The sequence below is a fragment of the Pelophylax lessonae genome, assembly GCF_965119305.1.
Source record: "Pelophylax lessonae genome assembly, chromosome: 5".
NCBI lineage: Eukaryota > Metazoa > Chordata > Amphibia > Anura > Ranidae > Pelophylax > Pelophylax lessonae.
The window spans coordinates 450458400-450480958 of NC_138772.1; the positions used below are offsets into that span (position 1 = coordinate 450458400).

The window sequence follows — 22559 nt, forward strand, 5'->3', positions numbered from 1 at the left end:
CAGTGACCAGCACCAGTAACCAGGCCAATACCAGCACCAGTGACCAGGCCAGTACCAGAGACCAGTACGAGCACCAGTGACCAGGCCAGTACCAGCACCAGTGACCGGTACCAGCACCAGTGACCAGTACCCGCACCAGTGACCAGTACCCACACCAGTTACTAGACCAGTACAGTACCAGCACCAGTGAACAGTACCAGCATCAGTGACCAGCACCAGTGACCAGGTATACTGATTACATTTCATTTCATTATTCTCTGGTAGTGTTAAATTGGAAAGGGGGGTGCGGCGCAGGCGTGTGTGGGGGGGGGGGGCGGCATGTGGGGGGGGGGCTCACCTCCCTGAAATGACTTTGCCACCTCCCTGAAATGAGTTTTTGCAGGTTGGGATGTCTGAGAGTGAGATAGCACAGTCATTACTCAGTGTTCTTCCACACAGTGGTGAGCTGTGTATGAACTTCCCTTCACTATTCTCCATATAAGTGCTGTGCCTGAGAACAGCCGGCAGGGGGCGCGCTGGGCAGTAGGTAGGCGCTCTACACACAGGTATGAAGAGTCTGGGGAGAACATCCGGGTTACAGAGGGCGGCCTGTCATTGGCGGAATGCTCCGGTTGGCGGTGTGCGCGAGGCGGCCAGCGGGGCTTGTTGGGGCGCTCCGGGTCACATGCTGGGGAGCGGTGGGGGGCCGAGTGTGTCCCCCCCTCCCGGGAAGAGGAGCAGAGAGAGGGAGCCTGGGGACACCCTGCCAGGTGGGGACAGTGCATGGAGTGTGTACGGTGTACTGATAGGGGACAGTGCATGGAGTGTGTACGGTGTACTGATAGGGGACAGTGCATGGAGTGTGTACGGTGTGTGCTGATGGAGGACAGTGCATGGAGTGTGTACGGTGTGTGCTGATGGGGGACAGTGCATGGAGTGTGTACGGTGTACTGATAGAGGACAGTGCATGGAGTGTGTACGGTGTACTGATAGGGGACAGTGCATGGAGTGTGTACGGTGTACTGATAGGGGACAGTGCATGGAGTGTGTACGGTGTGTGCTGATGGAGGACAGTGCATGGAGTGTGTACGGTGTGTGCTGATGGGGGACAGTGCATGGAGTGTGTACGGTGTGTACAGATGGGGGACAGTGCATGGAGTGTGTACGGTGTACTGATAGGGGACAGTGCATGGAGTGTGTACGGTGTGTGCTGATGGAGGACGGTGCATGGAGTGTGTACGGTGTACTGATAGAGGACAGTGCATGGAGTGTGTACGGTGTACTGATAGAGGACAGTGCATGGAGTGTGTACGGTGTGTGCTGATGGGGGACAGTGCATGGAGTGTGTACGGTGTGTACAGATGGGGGACAGTGCATGGAGTGTGTACGGTGTGTACAGATGGGGGACAGTGCATGGAGTGTGTACGGTGTGTGCTGATGGGGGACAGTGCATGGAGTGTGTACGGTGTGTGCTGATGGGGGACAGTGCATGGAGTGTGTACGGTGTACTGATGGGGGACAGTGCATGGAGTGTGTACGGTGTGTACTGATGGGGGACAGTGCATGGAGTGTGTACGGTGTGTACTGATGGGGGACAGTGCATGGAGTGTGTACGGTGTGTGCTGATGGGGGACAGTGCATGGAGTGTGTACGGTGTACTGATAGGGGACAGTGCATGGAGTGTGTACGGTGTACTGATGGGGGACAGTGCATGGAGTGTGTACGGTGTACTGATGGGGGACAGTGCATGGAGTGTGTACGGTGTACTGATAGGGGACAGTGCATGGAGTGTGTACGGTGTGCTGATGGAGGACAGTGCATGGAGTGTGTACGGTGTGTACTGATGGGGGACAGTGCATGGAGTGTGTACGGTGTGCTGATGGAGTGTGTACGGTGTACTGATAGGGGACAGTGCATGGAGTGTGTATGGTGTGCTGATAGGGGACAGTGCATGGAGTGTGTACGGTGTGCTGATGGAGGACAGTGCATGGAGCGTGTACGGTGTACTGCTGTTTCTCCTCCCCCAGCTCTGTTCACACCTGAGTGTACTGGAAACACGGGATGCATTTGTGATGCCATTATTTCTTTATGGTACCCCAAACTCAGTACGATTTTGTTGCGATTGTTGACCAACAAAACACGCTAAAATCACAACAGAAATCACACCGGAAACGCTCCTGGCTCGGTGCCGAGATTTGCTACATTAGCTTTTTGGATACGAGGAGGGAGGCCCATTCAAATGAACAGTGCCGCTCCACAATAAAATGGGGGGGAGGAGGGAGTAAACACGCAGTGGTGCTGTTGCTGCACTACGCTCAGGTGTAAATGGAGCCTATATATATATATATATATATGGAGGGGGGAAGGTATTCACAACTTTTTTATTACACACACATATATAAGAATATCTGATGCTTGCAGGCATTATTCAGATATCGCCACTCAAAGCCCAAAGACGTCCTATGACATCCAGCGGTATGGAAGTGGTTAAGGCCTCATGCACACAGGAGGTGCTGCTGTTTTTGGCTTCAGGCTTTTTTCTGCAGCCAGTAAACTCCCCAGCATGTTATCCTATGTGTCCATGCACACACAGGCTGTTATCAGCAGTTTTTTGGAGGGGTGTTTTCTGGCTGGAAAAAAAAACCCAGAATTAGTGGGTTTTAACCACTTGCCGACCGCTCACTGAGCTGGTACTGCGGCAAAGTGGCCTGTTATCGTCTGGCGACGTAGATCTACATCACCAGACTCTCCCCTCACTCGGCGCTCTCCCGCTGTATTCAGACACAGCGGGAGTCGGGCCAGGGGAGGAGAGGCGGTGATCACCGCCGCTCTTCCCCGATCGTTGTGGATCGAGTGAGGAAATCCACCCGCTTGTGTAAACAAAGCGGGCGGATCTTCTCTATGACAGGCATGGACAGATCACAGGATTCAGCATAGCTGAACCTGCCATCTGTGCCTGTGTCTCACAATCCCCTCCCCCCACACACGTCAGTAAGCATGAGGCATACATTTAACCCCTTGATCACCAACAGTGTTAACCCCTTCCCTGCCAGTGTCATTATTACAGTAACAGTGCATATTTCTAGCACTGATTACTGTGGTAATGTCACTGGTACTCCCAAAAGTGTCAAATGTCAGTCAGGGGTCCGATCTGTCCGCCGCAATGTCGCAGTCCTGTAAAAAAAACGCAGATCGCCGCCATTACTTGAAAAAAAAATAAACAATAACAATGACAAATCTTTCCCGTAGTTAGTAAACGCAATAACTTTTGCACAAACCAATCAAAATACACTTATTGTGATTTTCCCTAAAACGTCTTTCAGGACAGCACCTTAGAGAGATGGCTCCTCCCTCTCCTCATCAGGAAACACCCCATCCACCAGATTTTAAAAGGAGGCTTCTCCCACCATTCATCAGTTTTTGTGTTTCCTCCGGCCGAGGAACACCTCTGTGGGGAGCTGGGCTCTTAAGGTGCTATCCTGAGAGACCGGGCTTCCTACGTCCACCTACCCTTTTTTTGGAGACGATTGCTTCTCCCATTCACGCGACCGACTGCAGTGCATGGGCTCCTTCTTCCTCTTCAGTGCTCTAGGCTGAGTCAAGACCCCGCAGAGCACAGCCCTGGGAAGGCATCTTGGAGGAGCGGAACGATTTTTCTTAGGTTTCCGCCGCCTTTTTTTTCAAATTTGCCGCCATTTCTCCGGATCGAGTGACGCTCGTCCGGACCGGAAGTGAGGTTCCGGAAAGGGCAGCGTTCTGCAGGGGGCGTATGGCGTCATTTCCGCCGGACGCAGAGGAAGAAGGGAGGAGCAAGCTGGTGCCTTATTCCGGATCCGGTCCAGTGCAGGTGCGCTTTGGTCTCCGGAACCGGTACCGAAGCCACGGGTGATACCGCTGCCAAGCGATGGAAGCTTCGTCAGCGAGTGGGACAGGCACAGGCACCAGTAAGGCCCAGGTAAGGGGTATCTTTATATGGCCTATCTTACTGTGGGGTCTCTCTCCATCCCTTTTACTATCCCCCCGGTGGCTGGGGGCCTGTCAGGGCACATGGGACTTCCCTTTAAATGTCTTTCTGTGCACCTTTGGTGGCCCTGAGAATCAGGCTGACTTTTAAGAAGCATGTGTATGTTTTCCCATTCATGTCTTCCAGGCTAAAAGCTCTGAAACTGTTTTCAAGAGAAAGTGTCCTTCATGCAAAGCAAAGTTGTCGGAAAGTTGGAAAAAGACACTTTGCCAGGGATGTATTGATGCACTAGTAAAGGAAGAAGCATCTGCAGTTTGTGGCGATTTAGTCGCATCTGTGAGGAAGGAATTGGATGCTACCATCCAATCTTTTCGGTCATCCCTACAGGACCCTGCCCTGAGTCAGCCATCAGCCTCACTGTCCTCTCAGGGTTCACAATTGCTTCCTTCGGTGGGGACAGAAGGGGTTCCTTCCACCCAAGGAGATAATTCCCCCTCACATTCCAAGGAGGATTCAGAGGAAGAAGAGGAGGGAGGGGCACAAAGCAGGCCCACTAAATACAAACTATCCTTAGAGCAAGTGGATGGTCTCCTGAGGGCAGTTTACATCACCCTGGGTCTAGAGGAGGAAAAGAAGGAATTGTCCCTACATGACAAAATGTATGCAGGCTTGGAAGAGCCTAAGGGCCGTATCTTCCCAGTGCATCAGACCATCTCAGATGCAATAAAACATGAGTGGACTGATCCGGAAAAGAAAACCTTCTTCCCTAAAGCCTTTAAAAGGCGATTTCCTTTTGATGAGGACCCAGGAGCTCCCTGGAATAAGATGCCAAAGATTGATGCAGCCTTCTCCCAGGTTTCTAGGTCAACAGACCTAGCATTTGAAGACATGGGAGTCCTGAGGGATCCCATGGATAAGAAGATGGACCAGCAACTTAAGAGATCCTGGCAATCCATCATGGGGAGTCTGAAACCTGCCATGGCAGTAACCTGTGTGTCCAGGAATCTGGAATACTGGCTTAGCCAGCTAAAAGCACACATCACAGCAGACTCACCTAAACAGGAAATTTTGGATTCCTTTTCCACGCTCTCCACGGCCATAGCCTTCATTGCTGACGCTTCAGCAGAGTCAGTGAAGATGACAGCAAGATCTGCAGCTTTATCCAACTCAGCCAGAAGGGCTCTTTGGTTAAAGACATGGCCTGGGGATACGGCTTCTAAAAATAAGCTGTGTGGACTTCCTTTTCAAGGGGATCTACTATTCGGGCCTGGGCTAGACTCTGTTCTAGATAGAACAGCAGACAAAAAGAAGTCTTTTCCTGTGAAGAAGAAACAGGCAGCAAAGAAGCTTTTTCGACCTCAAAAAGCTCAGCAAAATAGCAGACCCCAGAAGAAGAGAAGAAACTGGTCGACACAAAAACCCAAAGGGAAAGGAGGTGTTCTTTTCCATCCTCCTGTGTCAACCAACAAAACACAATGACAAGACATTGCCGGTGGGAGGAAGATTGAGGGAATTCCTCCCCTGTTGGGCAGCCATAACAGAAAATCAATACATTCTGGGTATGCTGTCCCAAGGCTACAACATAGAGTTTTCAGACGCCACCCGAAAGGTCCTTTGTCACAAACCTCCCAAGAGATGCAGAAAAAGCCCTGGCTATGATGGACCTGTTAAAGGACCTGAGGCGACAGGGAGTTGTCTGTCCAGTTCCAGTGGAGGAACAACATCAGGGATTTTATTCCCACATATTTTTGATAAAGAAACCATCGGGGGATTTTCGTCTTATACTGAATCTGAAACCATTAAACAGGTCAGTTCTGTACAAAAAGTTTCGAATGGACTCAATTCTTACAGTCAGAACCCTGTTAACAAAAGGATGCTTCATGGCATCAATCGACTTAAGGGATGCTTACCTACATATCCCTATTGCCCCTCACTCACAGAGATTCCTAAGGTTGGCAGTAAATCTGGGAAAGGAAATGCTCCATATCCAATTCAAAGCACTCCCTTTCGGGCTATCATCCTCCCCTTGTATTTTTACGAAGGTAATGGCAGAGTGTCTAGCTCCCCTCCGCCTTCAGGGAATCTCTGTGGTGCCTTACCTGGACGACCTGCTTTTCTTTGCCCCGTCAAAGGAAAAACTTCAAGAGGACCTGCACAAGGCAAGAGGTCATCTAGAAGCTCTGGGATGAATAGTGAACATCAAGAAATCGAATCTCACACCGGCTCAGCGGGTTCAGTTCCTAGGGTTTCAGTTATGCTCTGTGGAACAAAGAATCTTCCTACCAGAAGATAAACAGGTCAAAATACAGAATTTGGTAGCAAGGCTACAAACAAATCAGTGGTGGTCGATCAGAGAGATCATGTCAGTCCTTGGAAACCTGACTGCATCAATTCCAGCTGTCCAATGGGCAAGGCTGCATTTTCGACCACTCCAATATTTCCTCCTCAGAATCTGGGATCACAATCCAGAGACTTTGGACTTAAAGGTAAAAATCCCCACCAAGGTCAAAAGGTCCCTTTGGTGGTGGAGAAATCGGATAACCTTGTCTCAGGGTTTGGCCTGGTCCTTCCCGGCAGACCAGAGGTTAACAACGGATGCCAGCAGGTGGGGGTGGGGAGCCCACTGGAACCAAAACCTGGCACAGGGGGTTTGGTCTCAGACCGAGACAAGGAAATCCTCAAATTGGAAGGAGTTAAAGGCAGTCGGCCTAGCCCTAACTGCCTTCTCTCAAAATCTTCAGGGGACTCATGTTCAAGTCCTTTCAGACAACGCCACTACAGTGGCATATCTAAACAAGCAAGGGGGCACAAGAAGCAAAACCCTACAGCTTTTGGCAACGGAAATTCTGCAATGGGCGGAAAGGCAGTTACTTTCCTTGTCAGCAATCCACCTAAAAGGTACACTAAACAGTGTGGCGGATTATTTAAGCAGGCAGAAGATCCGAGAAGCAGAATGGAGCTTGAACCCAGAAGTCTTCATGTTGATAACCAAGACTTGGGGAAAGCCAGAGGTGGATCTGTTTGCAACGAAAGAAAACGCAAAACTTCCACTTTACTTCTCACTCCACAGAAACGACAACTCTCTGGGAGTAGATTCCCTGGCACATCCCTGGAGGTTCAGGTTGGGGTATGCCTTTCCCCCCTTCCAGCTCATTCCGTTGGTATTGAGAAAAATCCAAATGGAAAGAGCCTCAGTGATCCTGATCACACCTTATTGGCCCAAAAGGGTTTGGTTTTCGACTGTCCTTCAACTATCAGTCAAACCTGCTTTTCAGCTCCCTCTTCGTCAAGACCTACTGTTTCAAGGTCCAGTCTATCATCCAGAAGTGGAAAAGCTAAAGCTCACCGCCTGGTATCTGAGGAGCAACTGCTGAAAAGGAAAGGATTTTCAGATGCATTAATTGCTACTCTACTTTCCAGTAGGAAAAAAGTCACAAGGAATATATATGCAAAAGTTTGGAAGACATATAATACCTGGTGTGAATCGAAAGATCAAAAATTGAACAGTATTACTTCAATTTTGGAGTTCCTACAGGAGGGCGCAGGAAAAGGTTTGGCAGTAAGTACCCTCAAGGTACAAGTTACAGCCCTGGGGGTATTCTTGGAAAGGCCCATTTCTTCAGAATCTTTAATCATCAGATTCTTCAGGGCCCTTACCCGCTCCAGACCAGTGCCTGTCAGAAGCTTCCCCAAATGGGACTTGTCGGTGGTCCTTCAGGCCTTCACAAAGGAACCTTTTGAACCACTAGAAACGGTTACACTAAAAAACCTTACCCTCAAGACGGTCTTCTTGGTGGCAATATCAGCAAGAAGAATCAGTGAATTACATGCTTTATCAGCTATCGAACCTTTCTTGTCCATATATCCAGATAGGATAATTCTCAAGACGGATCCAGGGTTTCTCCCAAAAGTAGCTTCAACGAGAAACCGCTCACAAGAAATTGTGTTACCTACCTTCTGCCCTAATCCATCAGGAGATAAGGAAGAAAGCTTTCACTACCTAGATGTAAGAAGGGTTCTTATACACTACTTGGAGGTTACTAAAGAGTTTAGATCATCAAACTCTCTTTTTGTTCTTTTCTCTGGCAACAAAAAAGGTCGCCAGGCATCAAAAGGATCAATAGCCAGATGGCTCAGATCCGCTATTTCAGAGGCTTACTCCCAAATGAAATTGTCTCCCCCACAGGGGATCAGAGCTCACTCTACTAGAGCGTTAGCCACTACATGGGCAGAGAAAGCTGGTGCCACTCCAGATCAGATCTGCAAAGCGGCTACGTGGTCAAGCTACTTTACATTTGCAAGACACTATAGGTTGGACCTTTTGGCAGCTGAAGATCAGGCTTTTGGCAGAAAGGTTCTGCAAGCTGTGGTCCCTCCCTAAATTGAGTAAGTCTCGATAATCCTCTCTTAGGTGCTGTCCTGAAAGACGTTTTAGGGAAAATTCAAGTTAGACTTACCGGTAACTTGTTTTCCAATAGTCTTTCAGGACAGCAGGAGGATCCCGCCCTATTGTATAAAATGTATTGCTGTGATTAACCATATCTGTTTGTGTTCCAGCATGGGCCGGAGGTACTCTTCTACAAACTGATGAATGGTGGGAGAAGCCTCCTTTTAAAATCTGGTGGATGGGGTGTTTCCTGATGAGGAGAGGGAGGAGCCATCTCTCTAAGGTGCTGTCCTGAAAGACTATTGGAAAACAAGTTACCGGTAAGTCTAACTTGAATTTTTTTTTTTTTTTTTTTACCAAAAATTTTTAGCAGAAAACCAATTGCCCTAAAATGTTAAATTTTGATTTATAAATGTTTTTTTGGGAATGTTGTATATCAGAATGTGAAAAAAATATATATATTTTTTTTTTTTCAAAATTGTCCTTTTTTTCAAAAATTAAAAATCTCACAGGTGATCGAATACCACCAAAAGAAAGCTCTATTTGTGGGGAAAAAAAAGGACATAACTATAATTAGGGTACAGTGTTGCACGACCGCACAATGGTCCGTTAAAGCAACGCAGTGCCGAATTGCAAAATATAGCCTGGTCAGGAATGGGGTAAAATCTTCCCGTCTTAAAGCGGTTAAAAATACGCTCACTGAGAATTTTTTTGTCAAAGACATGTAGCTAAATACATTTTGGCCTAAATATGACAAAATTTGAATATATTGGATATTTTTTAACCGCTTGCCGACTGCGCACAGTATATTTACTGCGGCAGTCAGCCCCGGCCAGGCAGAGTGACGTAGGTCTACGTCGCTCGCCTGTCACTCCTTCTAGAGCTAATAGCGGGCGAGCGCGCGCCCGCCTCGGCTCGTTCACGGAGGAGTGCGGGAGTGTGACTGGCGGACCCGATATCGCAGATCTCCGCCATTACTCGTTAAAAAAAAAAACACCAAAAATGACAAAAATCTTTCCCTTTGTTAGTAAACGCGATAACTTTTGCGCAAACCAATCAAAATACGCTTTTTGCGATTTTATTTATTTATTTTTTTTTTACCATACATAGGTAGTGTAAAACAAATTGGCCGAAAATGTTAAAAATTTTTGATTTTTACTTTTTTTTTGTGGGGAATTTCATATAAAAAAAAAAAAAGTGAAAAATATTGTTATTTTTGCAAAAATTACGCTCTTTTTTGTTTATAGCGCTTGATCAAAGATCAAATACCACCAAAAGCTCTGTTTGTGGGAAAAAAAGGACGTGAAATTCGTTTAGGTACAGTGTCGCACGACCGCGCAATTGTCCGTTAAAGTCACGCAGTAAAAAATCGCAAAAAACCCCCTGGTCAGGAAGGGGGTAAAATCTTCCGGGGCTTAAGTGGTTAACTGTCATAGTAGAAAATGTCCATTTTTTTCACAAAATTTTCTCTCTGTTTTTATTAATATCGCAAAAAATGAAAAGCGCAGAGGTGATCAAATACCACCAAAAGAAAGCTCTGTTTGTGGGAAAAAGCGTAAATTTTGTTTGGGTACAGCATTGCATGACTGCTCAATTGTCAGTTAAAGTCGCACAGTGCCAAGTTGCAAAAAGTGGCCTGGATGTAAAGCAGGAAAATCCTCCAGTGGTAAAGTGGTTAAAGTGGAGTTCCACCCTAATTTTATACATACCTCCATCTTCTCGCTACGGTTCACCTGAAAAAGAAATGGATAATCGCATTTTTTTTTTTTTTTTTTTTACTTACCTCGTAGCGAAGAAAATATACTTACCTTACTTCCTCCTTCCTCGGCCGCGGCCCGTCGTCACTTCCTGGCTCTGCAATGATTCCTGGGAGCTGAACGTCATCGCTCCCAGGAATCCTTGCGCCTGCACCGGCCCCGACGTCAGTTCCGGGGCGCGCGCGTCATCCCCTTCTAAACAGCTTCTGGGCATGCCCAGAAGCTGTGGAGGGATGACGCGCGCGACCCGGAAGTGACGGCGGGACCGGCCCAGGGCATCGTGGGACTGAAGAAGGCGGAAGAGGACACCGAAGGGGATCTCGCTGGCTTCAAGCTGCTCACATCTGAGATGGCAGCGCTGGACAAGACGTTTTCAAGGTAAGTATTTGTCCTAGCAGGTAAGTGCAACCCGGGACAGATCAGAGGCTAGCCATTGTGGAATGCACTAGCCCTGACTGTCCCGGGGGTATTTCTAAAAAAAAAAAAAAATTCCAGGGTGGAACTCCGCTTTAAGAGGAGTTTTCCAGCTGTGAAAATGCTCTAACTCTGATAAAAGCTTAAAAATGCGGCTATTTTTGAGCCATAAGCGTTAGTGGGAGTATAGTTTTGCCAAAAAAAAGTTACAAAACACAACAGCTGAAAAATGCTACTGCAAAAACCCTACAGCTTTCGTGCCGGTTCACACTTGTGCGATTTTACTGCGAATGCGATGCGTTAGGAAAAGTCTATATTCGCATGTATTCCCAAAATACATTGTATTCGCGACGGTCGTTCACATCTATGAGTTGCGATTCAGATGCGAATATAATGCGATGATGAAAAGGGTCTTGTGCGAGTTTACAGCACTGCGTTGCGAATTTAGTCTCCATAGACATCAATGTAAATCGGTCTGGACTCGCATTATCAGTTCAGATATGTGCGAATTCTTATTTTTTGTTTTAGTTTTCCCCTCGGCTCCACCCCTCCTGAGCTTAATTAACATAATCAACGCAATCAATTTTCATTACAGTCGCGCTGGTACTATTGAAAAACGCAAGGTAAACTCGCACTGCAAATTCGCATTGCAGTCGGACCCGTTCGCAATCGCACAAGTGTGAATCGGCACTTCTACATTTAATGCTACTGGCATTTTTATAACGTCAGGTGTGCATGAGGCCTAAGGATCCAGACTACATGTTTCTCCAGCTAAAGTCAGGCCTCTGCGGTCATTTTAGGTGCATTGGCTACCTGGATTTTGTGATTCTCCAGCCTCAGGCATTTCCCTTTATCTGCCTTTTGGATCAGCATTACTTGATGGATTGTAAATTTTGGCTTATTCCTTTGTTTTGGATCCTTATGTGTACCTCCTCATAGGGCTCATTTAAACCAAATGCTATTCCTTCCCTTTCATCAAAGGTCAGTGTGTGTGACTAGTTTCTGTTCTATTTCTGTTTCTTAGGTTCTACATGATTTAAGGACCGTTCATTTCTTCAGTACGTCATCCAATCCTTCACTACCTGAAGAGGGCAGATTGGTTTATACCGGTAATATGGGCAGGGCAGTACTTGGTAGGTCCTACAACCTTCCTAATGCTAATGACTTTGTTTACAGTAGTAGAATCCTGTACTGTGATAGCCATTAATTACTGCCCAAAGTTTGGAGCCTAAAGTATTACTAAAGCAAAATTTGTTTTTTTTTTTTTTTTAGTTTTGGATAGTGGCGAGTGATTAGAATGCTGATCACCTTTTTATTGCAATCTGTGTCCCCATTAGGGAAATTCACCCTCTGTTTATCCTGTTTACCATTATTAATGAAAGTAAAAATAAATTCCCAAACCTTGGGTTGTCCTCAGAGGAGTAAAAGAGGAGAAATATTCCAACGGGGACACTAATTCTGGTGACCTGGGGGGTCCCAAAAGATTCCCCTAATTTGCAGGATTTCCTCTAACTTCCTGGCTATGTTACAGCATGTGAAGGTAAACCTCTCCAATGGGACACAGATGGCAAAAAAAGAAAAAAAAGACAGGGGTCATAAGTCTCCCTTACTCTATCCAAAATGAACAGTAGTGTCTGCCTATAGTTCTAATTTAAAGTGTTGAAACCTTCATATTTTTTTTTTCATTATTTAAATAATAAACATGTCATACTCATCTGTTCTGTGTAATGGTTTTGCACAGAGCCGCCCGATCCTCCTCCTGTCCCCCACTGGTGTTTTTGCAGCTCCTCCTCCTTGTCCTCCTCTTCAGTTAGTTCCCCAATAAAAAGCCCATTTTGATGGAGGCACTCGTGCAAGCTCACTCCCGATTTGCCCTGTCTGTCTCTATTGATTGCCCTCCGCTCCCTCATCACAGAGTTTGATTAGCAGCAGGAGCCAATGGCCCCCGCTGCTGTCAATCTGCCCAATGAGGAGGGAGACAGCGACACCTTGTTGGATCAAGATTGGGCTCAGGTAGGTATTAAGGGGGCTGGGGGGATCCTGCAGCACTGACGTTTTTTTACCTTAATGCATGAAGGTAAAAAAAAGATTATTTTTTTTTTGCTAACTTAAAGCAGAACTAAAGTTGAAAAAAAATTGCAAACTGGCAGCTCTTTATTGCAGAAGAGACATGCAATGGTTCTTCTACAATAAATGACACTTACCTGTCTGTTTGTAATCTTCTGCAGAATGCACATTGAGCTTCACATTTCTGGCACTATTCCAGAGTGCTGGGATGAATGATTTCCATGCATGCACCGGATTGTCTTTATCCCATTCTTGTTAGGACGGCTGAAGACTGACACCTAGAAAAAGCCAGGGAGAAGATGCCGGCATCAGCTTTTTGGAAGAGGTAAGTATTCCTGACTTTACTTCTGCTTTAAGTTTTTAAGGATCCAAGCTTTCAGCATTCCTTAGATACATTCTTCAGGGCTTTTAGAAGTGTAAAAACTAGGGATGCACTGATATTGGGATTTGTGCTGATATGAAGCATTTGCGAAAGTATCTGTATTCGCCCTAATGCTCTGGAGATACTGAAACTGATACTTTTCCCTTTTTAAAAATTCCTGTTCAAATCGCATGCGATTCTTTGCAGTATTGGCGAGGACTTGACCGAAAGTATTGGTACTCGGCCTGAAGAAGGAAATCTTTAAATCAATATCCTCCTCACATTGTTGAAGCTTCTCTCCTCTATTCCTGCTTAACTTGACCTCTGGATTGGAGAAGCAGAGAGGGAGATATTTTACACAGATGGCCAGTGGGGTACCCAGATCTTGCCTTAATAAACTGTCCGTTTGTGTAAAAAATCAATGACAGCTTCTCGTGTATTGTGATGAGAAGCGGAGAACATCTTTCTGCACCTCATTCCAGCTAAATAAATCACAACACCCGTGAGATAAGCTGTGATCATCACTATCTCTGTTTATCTCCGTTTTTAAATTGACACCTTAATAATGTAAAGCGGATTTTCACCTAAAAAGGTAAATTAGGCTTTATGCCTTCCTCTCCCTCTTTTGGAGTTTTTTTTTTTTCTCTATGGAAGTGGGTACTTTTGTAGTGGGTTTTTGACAGGTACCCTCCCCCGCTGCCACTGAAATTGCCTAGGCGATTCCACTGGAAGTTATCCCCCCCAAATAGGCTATTCATTTAACAGAGAAATTTTCCCTTCATTTAGACAATGGGTATAGTTTGTAAAGGTGAAATTTACAAAAACAGTACTTTTGCTTTCATATAATTGGATGATAGGAGTCAGCATTCACTAAGCTTAAGGCCCCTTTCACACATACGGTCCGTTTTTCGTCCATCCGTTGACGGATGAAAAATGAACATCAGTGCATTTCTATGTAAAAACGGATGATCATCCGTTTTCATCCACTTATGTCAATGTCCATTTTTATGGAACAGATGAATTCCCTATTTTTCATCCGTCAAAAAAACAGATCGGACGAAAAACGAATGTAAACAGACAAACAGTCCGTTTTTCATCCGTTTTGCATTGGTAGTAAAAAAAAACGGTTGAAAAAACTGATGAAAAACGGATGAAAAACTGATACATTTTGACGTGACTGAACGGACCGTATGTGTGAAAGGGACCTAAGGCGAATCCCCTTGTGCAAATTCTTTTACAAAGGTGCGTTTAGCAAATCAACCCCAGTGTGTACGAACAGCAACTCCAAATTTTTTGCTTGTAACTATTTAAGGTCCCTTTCACACACGCGGACTGTTCAGATCAGCCTGTCAGTTTTTTTGGCGGATCACCCCCATGCATCTCTATGGGGCATCGGATGTCAGCAGAGAAATGTCCGCTGACATCCGAACCGATCCGTCAAATCTGGAAAGATTGAAACCCTATTTTCCATCCGTCCAGCGGATCGGACCGACGGTCCGTTCCCATCTGATTCCCCCATAGAGGTGCATAGGGACCTGACAGCTGTGTCTCTGCACACAGCCTGGAGAACAGCTGTCATCCTCCTGCTCAGCAGGGGGATTAGCGGATCGATCCCCCGCTGAGATAAATGGAGTCCGTTTGATGGACTCCTAGTGTGAAAGAGCCCTTAAGGATAAGTTCAGCTTTGGGAACATGTTATATGTTCTATCTGATTTTAGGGTGGAATGTATAAGATGTTCCCAGTACTGCAGCTGCTGCCCGCTGTCCCCTCCCTGTGGCAGCTGTACGGGGAGAAGTTCCCTGTACTAGCTGTCACTGTTTGAAAAAAACACGGCTGCATCATTCATCTATCGGCTTGTAGATCTCACTCATCTACCACAGCGCTGTGGTAGTTCATTGAGTCTTCCTGTCAGGGAGTATCGGCTTATCAGTATGGGATGTACAGGCATGCAGATACACTGACAGTGTACAGGAGTCCTGCATGGCATCAGTGATCTGCTGATTGCTGGTGCAATGCTTTACAGGATCCTACTACAAAAAATAATAAATGCATTTTTTTTTTTCCTAAAGTAAACTTTTCTTTTAGTTTTCCTTTTAAAGGAAAAAAAAGTGTGTGCTGCGATCACTGATCTTTGCTATTCTGACCTACAAGAGGATTGACTTGACCAGCTGCACATTTACCCCCCCCTGATCAACATATAATGGTAATCTGCAGTCCTAACACACTTCCTACAGTACACAGTATTTCTGGTAGGTGGTATGTACCAAAAAGGTGCATTTGTGTTTTTGCACATAATGAATAGATCCAATTGAAGATTTAAATAGTATATTTAACAAACTAAAAGAGAGCAAATAAGATGCATTTATTTTTGCGGTTAACGTCTACTTGAAATGAAAATGTTTGATGGGCAACAATCAGATTTCTTGTTTTGATTTTCCCAGAAACTGAACTATAAAATGACAGTTGGAAGCCAATTAATTGTTCTTGGCAACAAACACATAGAGGATGCAGCAATTCCATGAGAAAAGAATATGTATAGTAAATAATCTGAGATAAAGGAAGTACAAGAATCAGAAATGTACATGCACAGGATGAGAGCCAAGAAAGGAATAAATTGTTGGACAGATGGCAGCAATGCCCCATTGATCTTGCTAATCATTGAGATGTTTGGGAAAGCTGTACAAATGTCCCAGAATGTATTTTCAGTGACTCTCTGAAACAGAAATTCTGTTGTTGGAAAGCTTGCTGCTAAATATCATAATTTTAAGGACAGCAAAGCACCAGCAAGAGACGTGGTGGTTAATCAGGGCAAGAAAACGATGCAGGACTTCTGTGAATGTGATCATATAACAAAGACATGTAGTTCTCAGATTCTGTTGTACAAAATGCATTGCAGGTTGGATGTCTTATGAATGCAGATGTCATGAATCGTGGCAAAATAAAACTGACATAAGTCTCATTTCACAAAGCTTAATTTTTGCCATGTGACTGTGATTTTCAATTGGACTTTAAGTGAAACTAAGACAGTTACATTCAAGGCATGCTGTGAATGATAAGGTCACGCTGTAGCTTGTGCTCTAAACTATATTATCAAGCAGTCAAATGGCTGCTATCATAACTGATCACATGTGTAGCACCATGGCAGTTGCAGGTCAAACAGAAGCTAAGATGGCAGCTTCCTTGGCTGAAAACTATAGCAGGGTTTACTTCCTATTAAACTTTAAAGCGGAGTTCCACCCAAAAGTGGAACTTCCGCTCTTTTGTTCCGACCCCCCCCCCCCCCCTCCGGTGCCACATTTGGCACCTTTCAGGGGAGGGGGGGGGGGGGACAGGTACCTGTTTTTGACAGGTACCCTTCCCCACTTCCGGGATGTGGCGCCATACCCCGGAAGTTCGGCTCCCTCCTCTGCCACGGAGCCAATAGGAATGCGCAGCGCTCTTCGCACATGCGCACTAGGGACCCGCCCATGAAGCCGCAAGGCTTCACTGCCGGGTCTCCTTTACTGGCAATGGCGGCGGCAGCACCCGACAGCCAATGGAAACAATTGCTGCGGTGCCGACATCGCTAGACTCCAGGACAGGTAAGTGTCCTAATGTTAAAAGTCAGCAGCTACAGTAGCTGCTGACTTTTAATTTTTGGAGGGGGAGGCCGAACTCCGCTTTAAATTGTTAGTTGACCTTTACCAAAAAAAAAAAAACTGCCTATGCAGGCAAGAGGGGGTTTTCTATATAAGAACAAACTTTCCAGCTCTGACCAAAGTTAAGTAATGCACATGCTATGGGTGTAGGCAATTTACGTAGATGAGAAAACCTTTTTAAAGGGTCCAGATTCTCAATCTAGTCATTCAGTTTTGAGTAGCTAGCTTGTGAGTTCAATCTCTCTTCTGGCTTTTATATATCTCCTGGAAACGCAAGTAAATATCTGCATCTAAGAGGAGAACTTATTAGTAAGTCCTTGAGAAGCATAAGAAACCTGTGGGTTATGCAGCTATATTTGTCTAGCTCAGGATATCTCAACAAGAGTTCCACCGTGATCTACTATTGCAGCAAATTTTATATCTGTTCAGTGGTGGCTTCAGTCCTCTGACCCTGTCAGGTGGAATGATATCAACCCAAGAGTACTCTTCGAGTCCTAGCTCTTCATGTCACCAAAAAAAGTGAAAGGAAATAACTCCTGTCTAGTACTTGAGGTAAGCTTTTTCAGTCTGTGTGTGGGTTGTGATTTGATTTCCTACCACACATAAGAGTGGTAGGTTAAGGCCCGTACACACGATAAGAAAATATGTAGGGAAAATTCGTCCCGGCGACCGATCTGCCGATTTTCAGATTGTTAGTATGGTGCTTTCGACAGCCGACTCCGACTTTTCGGCTGACAAAATCCTGATGTGCAGGCTATATAATTTTTGTCGTCCGTCAAAACAACGTCCGATTTTCAGTCTCATTAGTACAGATTTCGACGGAAAAAAATCTTAAGAGCAAGACTAGGCATGCTCAGAGACGAAAGAACACATACAAAACAATCCAGCACATGACATCACTTCTGAAGTAGAATTCTGTGTACGGGAAAATTCGTATGAAAATAACCTCTTCACTTTCCACATCAGACTAGCATGCCACAAAAAACGGACGACAGATCGTTCGATAATCTGATCGTGTGTACGGGGCTTTAATACAAGTAATGTACAGGATAAGGGCCTGTATCCTGAGGACTATCCAAGGCACAAGTCCAATTTAAAGCCTAAGTTTAGACTAAATTAAAAGGAAAATATCATGGATGCAGAGTGGGGTTTGAACTGAACACTAATATGTAAGTGGGTTTTGAACTGAAATCCAGTTCAGGCGTTCCCAGAGATTTGAAAAGTTGCAAGGGTTCCTTTAGGGTAAAAAGGTTATGGGGTTAAATTTGACCTCTATTAAGCTTATGAAGTGTAGGTGTCTGCCTTCATCCCTGGGTAAATTGTGAAAAGGGGGGTTGGTACCTCAAGCCAAAAAGGTTGAGAAAGGCTGATTAGGTCAATGCATGTGGTGAGGTTTGAAATATTCAGTACTACACCAACAGTGACCAGCTCTACATGATGTGTTTTATGCCTTTTTTTTTTTCTTTTTCTTTTTCAAACAGGTGTGAAGTTCTTCTCCTATTCCACCAGTATTGCTAGCTTGTTTCTTATGCCGTATATTTTGATGAAGACTGGTATTGGAGTGGACAGCCTTGTTTTGAAAGTAGCATTCTGCAGTGTGGTGGGATTCTTCACTTTTGTCACCCCCGTTACTCTGCACCTAATAACAAAGGGATACGTGGCTCGCTTGTATCACAACAGCGACAGGGACTTGTTCACTGCAGTTACATATAACGTACTTCTTGCAGAAAAGAGGACTGTGTTTTCTCCTGCCGATGTGGAAGTCCCCGGTGTGAGTAAAATGTTCACAACGTTCTATGCTAAGAAGAAATCCATGCTGGTCAATCCAGACCTCTTCCCAAATCCATGGGACTACCATCACCTTATGGGCTATGATAAACCCTTCACCTTTAATCTTGAAGATCTGGATAAGCCCTCAAAGGAACAATAGTTTCCTATGTGAATATGCAACAGTTTTTTAATGTTCATATAAGAGGACCTGTGACGTTACAAACTTTATGTTCAAAGTTTTATAACACCCCTGTAGGAACTGTGTTGGCCCTGACAACTTATTTCTGTTTTCAATGAGCCAAAGAATTGAATACTGTGTGTAGTGTATTCCACAACTGTACATTGCTTGATAAGCCAGTCAGACATGGCAGATCCTAAGTACCATGATTAAAGTGTAACTCTGCTGAGAGGATAAACAATCTACTCCAGTTCAATTAATGGGCATTGCAAGAGTTTAAAGTGTGTGTATTATCAAAACTTCCCCACCCTTTAATTGCCCCGGTGTCTGTTCTCATTGAGACGGAATGTGAGGGGAAATCCAATATTTTTGCATTATGGCTGTAACCAGTGGTGAGGGAAAATCTTCCAATGGAGACATTTGTTTCGGTAACAATTAACTCGCTTCTTGGCCAAAGGTGAAGGGGCACAGACAGCAATAAATAAATAAATGAAAGAAAGGAAAAGGAGGCGCAAACACCTAGTGCATTACCCGTGGTACTGTTTAAAATGATTTAATAAAATGCTGAATGCATACTCACAAACATGAAGAATAGAAATTGTGTTACAAATTCCCGTCACACATGTTGGAACATGTCCTGGAAAGAGCTCTGAGGAAGGGAGCTTGACTCCTGAAACGCGTTAGCGGTTCGCAATTTCCAGGATATGTTCCAACATACGTGTGACGGGAATTTGTAACACGATTTCTATTCTTCATGTTTGTGATTATGCATTCAGCATTTTATTAAATCATTTTAAACAGTACCACGGGTAATGAACTAGGTGTTTGCGCCTCCTTTTCCTTTCTTTCATGCACACGTTTTGGAGTCCCCTGCCTGAGGAGAGCAGCACGTCAGTCTTTCTCTGTCGAGTGAGCGCTTGGCTGAAATATTTGTTTAAATAAATGAGTTTTAACCCTTCCATACTCTGTCTGCAAATAAAAAAAATATACCCCCCCCCCCCCCAAAAAAAAAAAAGTCTTCTACACATACACTTTGAATAGCTGAAACGGACACTTTCTTTCCAGCTGCTTTTACTTCTTGAGTGCTAAGTAGATCGTAATCATATAAGTATCAATAAATAAAGGGTAAGTTCACCTTTTATAAAAAAAAAAATAAATAAATAAATTGTAAAATGTGCATTTACAATTTTTTTTTCTAGTTGGCTGGAATACATTGGAGTGCAGAACCAGTATATCTGTCTGCTTGTACATTGTTTGGGCAGGCAGTTTCACAATGACAGGGTGAATTAATGAACTACCTCAACAGCGCCCTGGTCGTTCATTGAGAACTACAAGCCGTCAGCTGTAAAGGCTGTAAGTACTTGTAGTTCATTCATTCACTCTGTGGGCAGAGACCGGCATGGCCGCACTCTTTTTTAAATAGTGACAGTAGGTTCGGGGGGGAGGATCGGGGAGTAGCAAAATGTGACATGATCCCAAAGGTGTACTTATCCTTTAAAGATAGTTGGGTGAAGAATTGAGCAGGGATTAGTGAAGGAAATTCCGTTTCTGGTGGTGGACCGCACACTTTGTATGGCATACCCCAGTGTTGCCATAGTCCCAAGAAGACTAACAATAAAGACAGCGCTTGCAATAAAAATAGCAAAATTAATCTTAAAATACATTAAATCTGCATAAATGAGTGCGAAAATGAGTATACCATAAATAAATTGAATGATGACAAAGTGCACTGGTGCTTGAAATATTAATCCTTGTGCAATATCTCTAAAAAGTGCAATCAGTGCTATACAAGTCCATACACAGTGCAATGTCCTTTAATCTAAAGTGCTTGGAGTGCTTCAAAGGTGCTGGCGTGCTTTAAACAAAACAGCCAGTGCAGGTGCTTCACTCCCCTACTGTGTCCCCACTCACCAGAAAAGATGGAACCTCAGCTATTTCAGTCTGAGGGTCAAATGAGCTTGGAACTGATATAAAACGAACAAAATCCCCTTAATAGTAGTGTTGAATCTTGAGCAGCTCAAAGGGAACAAATAGCCCACCTAGTGAATTCCATAATAATAATTGTATTGGCCCTAAATCATAAAACTTAGAGTTTCCATATGAGAAGTGCATGTAGAAATAAACAGCTTGCAGGACCGGAAAACAGCCCTTCCTTGAAAGCCGCTCACGTGCGTTCCACGGATAGCAAGAAGTGACATCAATGGTTGTGGCGTAACCGGAAATACGTTGACGCGTTTTGCCCCACCTCATCAATAGATGGCTATTGATGACGCCCTGGTAGGTGGGGCGAAATGCGTTGACGTATTTCCAGTTATGCCACAACCATTGACGTCACTTACTGGTATCCATGGAACGCACACGAGCAGCATTCCGGGAACAGCTGTATTCCGGTCCTGCAAGCTCTTTATTTCTACATGCGCTTCTCATATGGAAACTCTGTAAATTTTATGATTTTGGGCCAATAAAATTATTATTATGGCCTTCAGTATGTGGGCTATTTGTTCCATTTGAGCTGCTCAAGATTCGACACTACTACCAAGGGGATTTTGTTCGTTTTATATCAGTCTCAAGCTCATTTGACCCTCAGATTGAAATAGCTGAGGGTCCATCTTTTCTGGTGAGTGGGGACACAGTAGGGGAGTGAAGCACCTGCACTGGCTGTTTTGTTTGAAGCACCCCAGCACCTTTTTGAAGCACTCCAAGCACTTTATATTTAAACGGAGTTCCGGCCTCAACTACCTTTTTAACTTAAAAATACCCCTATAATACTAATCCATCGCCCTTTACAGAACCACTATTCTCATACTTACAAGGTGTACAGTATTGGATTTTAGTAAAAATCTTACTTGAAAAACGCTGTCTGGGCGCTGCTATCTTAGACGTGGGCATCTGAAGCCGCAGTGTAATCTGCGGAGTCCTTCTTCCTGATTCCAGGGATATGTTCTGGGAGTTCTTCCTGATTCCAGCCTCCTGGGAGTGATGACAAACCGCTCCCAGGATGCACTGCTAAGGCGGAAGTGATGTCGGTGGCCGTGGCCACAGAGGGGGGGGGGGGAGAAGGAGGAAGTATAATCAAAAATGCCCTGAAAATAAGGTAAGGGACCCCCGAAAAATATTGAAAATGCCCAATTGTTGTTCAGCATAGCGAGCACTCCAGGAATCACTAAAGTTGCAAAATAGGCCAGAACTTTGCTTTAATGACATTGCACTGTGTATGGACTTATATAGCACTGATTGCACTTTTTAGAGCTATTGCACAAGGATTCATATTTCAAGCACCAGTGCACTTTCTGTCATCAATTTATTTATGGTATACTAATTTTCGCACTCATTTATGCACATTTAATGTATTTTAAGATTAATTTTGCTATTTTTACTGCAAGCGCTGTTTTTATTGTTAGTCATTTGTGTCGAGGTTTTTTACTCAAACAGCAGCTGCAATCAATTTAAATTATTTACTTATACACTTAACAATTAGTTTTGCACTCCCATTTAGCGTGGGTTTAAACACTTAATAATAGTCACAAGAAGACAACACAAATTTTGTGGCAGTTTCTTTCTTTTTCTTTAATTCGGTTACTAAAAACATCATACCCATTTCTGTTGGTTGGAGTTGCCAAGTGCAATGAATAGAGGGTCAATATACTAAGAAGCATCATGTCTACACTCTTCACTAATGCTCTTCTTGTGCAAATGTTTAATTCACAAACATAAATGTTGTATAGGTTAGGAAGAGTGTTTTCACGTGAAATTGATATTTAACCTGCAACTAAACGCAAAACCAAAAATGTAATATATTGTACCCTACCTTTATTTTCACCTGGTGTTTGGCCAGTAAGGCAGCATTTGCATGGATGTTTTGCCACACTGCGAGTCCCAGTGGCAGGAATCTAAGGATTCCTGCTGCTGGGACTGACAGCTGCGGATAGCAGTGGCCGCCGAGGCTGTACACTGCAATGACATGCTGTCAGCGGCCCCAGCTTTTTGCGTCTGTTCGCACAACCACAGATCACCTGCCGGTGATCTTTGCATGTGTCCAGCCA

The 22559-nt window shown here is 44.6% G+C and overlaps 1 protein-coding gene across 1 annotated transcript; it reads left to right on the top strand.

The window, feature by feature from the left end:
- The first annotated feature begins 568 nt into the window (after positions 1–568).
- On the top strand, positions 569–18521 carry TMEM70 (transmembrane protein 70). The gene is made up of 3 exons (XM_082258004.1): positions 569–749; positions 11526–11634; positions 18050–18521. Exons 1-3 carry the CDS (start codon positions 603–605, stop codon positions 18496–18498), a joined length of 705 nt encoding a protein of 234 aa, XP_082114130.1. The 5' UTR covers positions 569–602; the 3' UTR covers positions 18499–18521.
- Positions 18522–22559: the final 4038 nt, after the last annotated feature.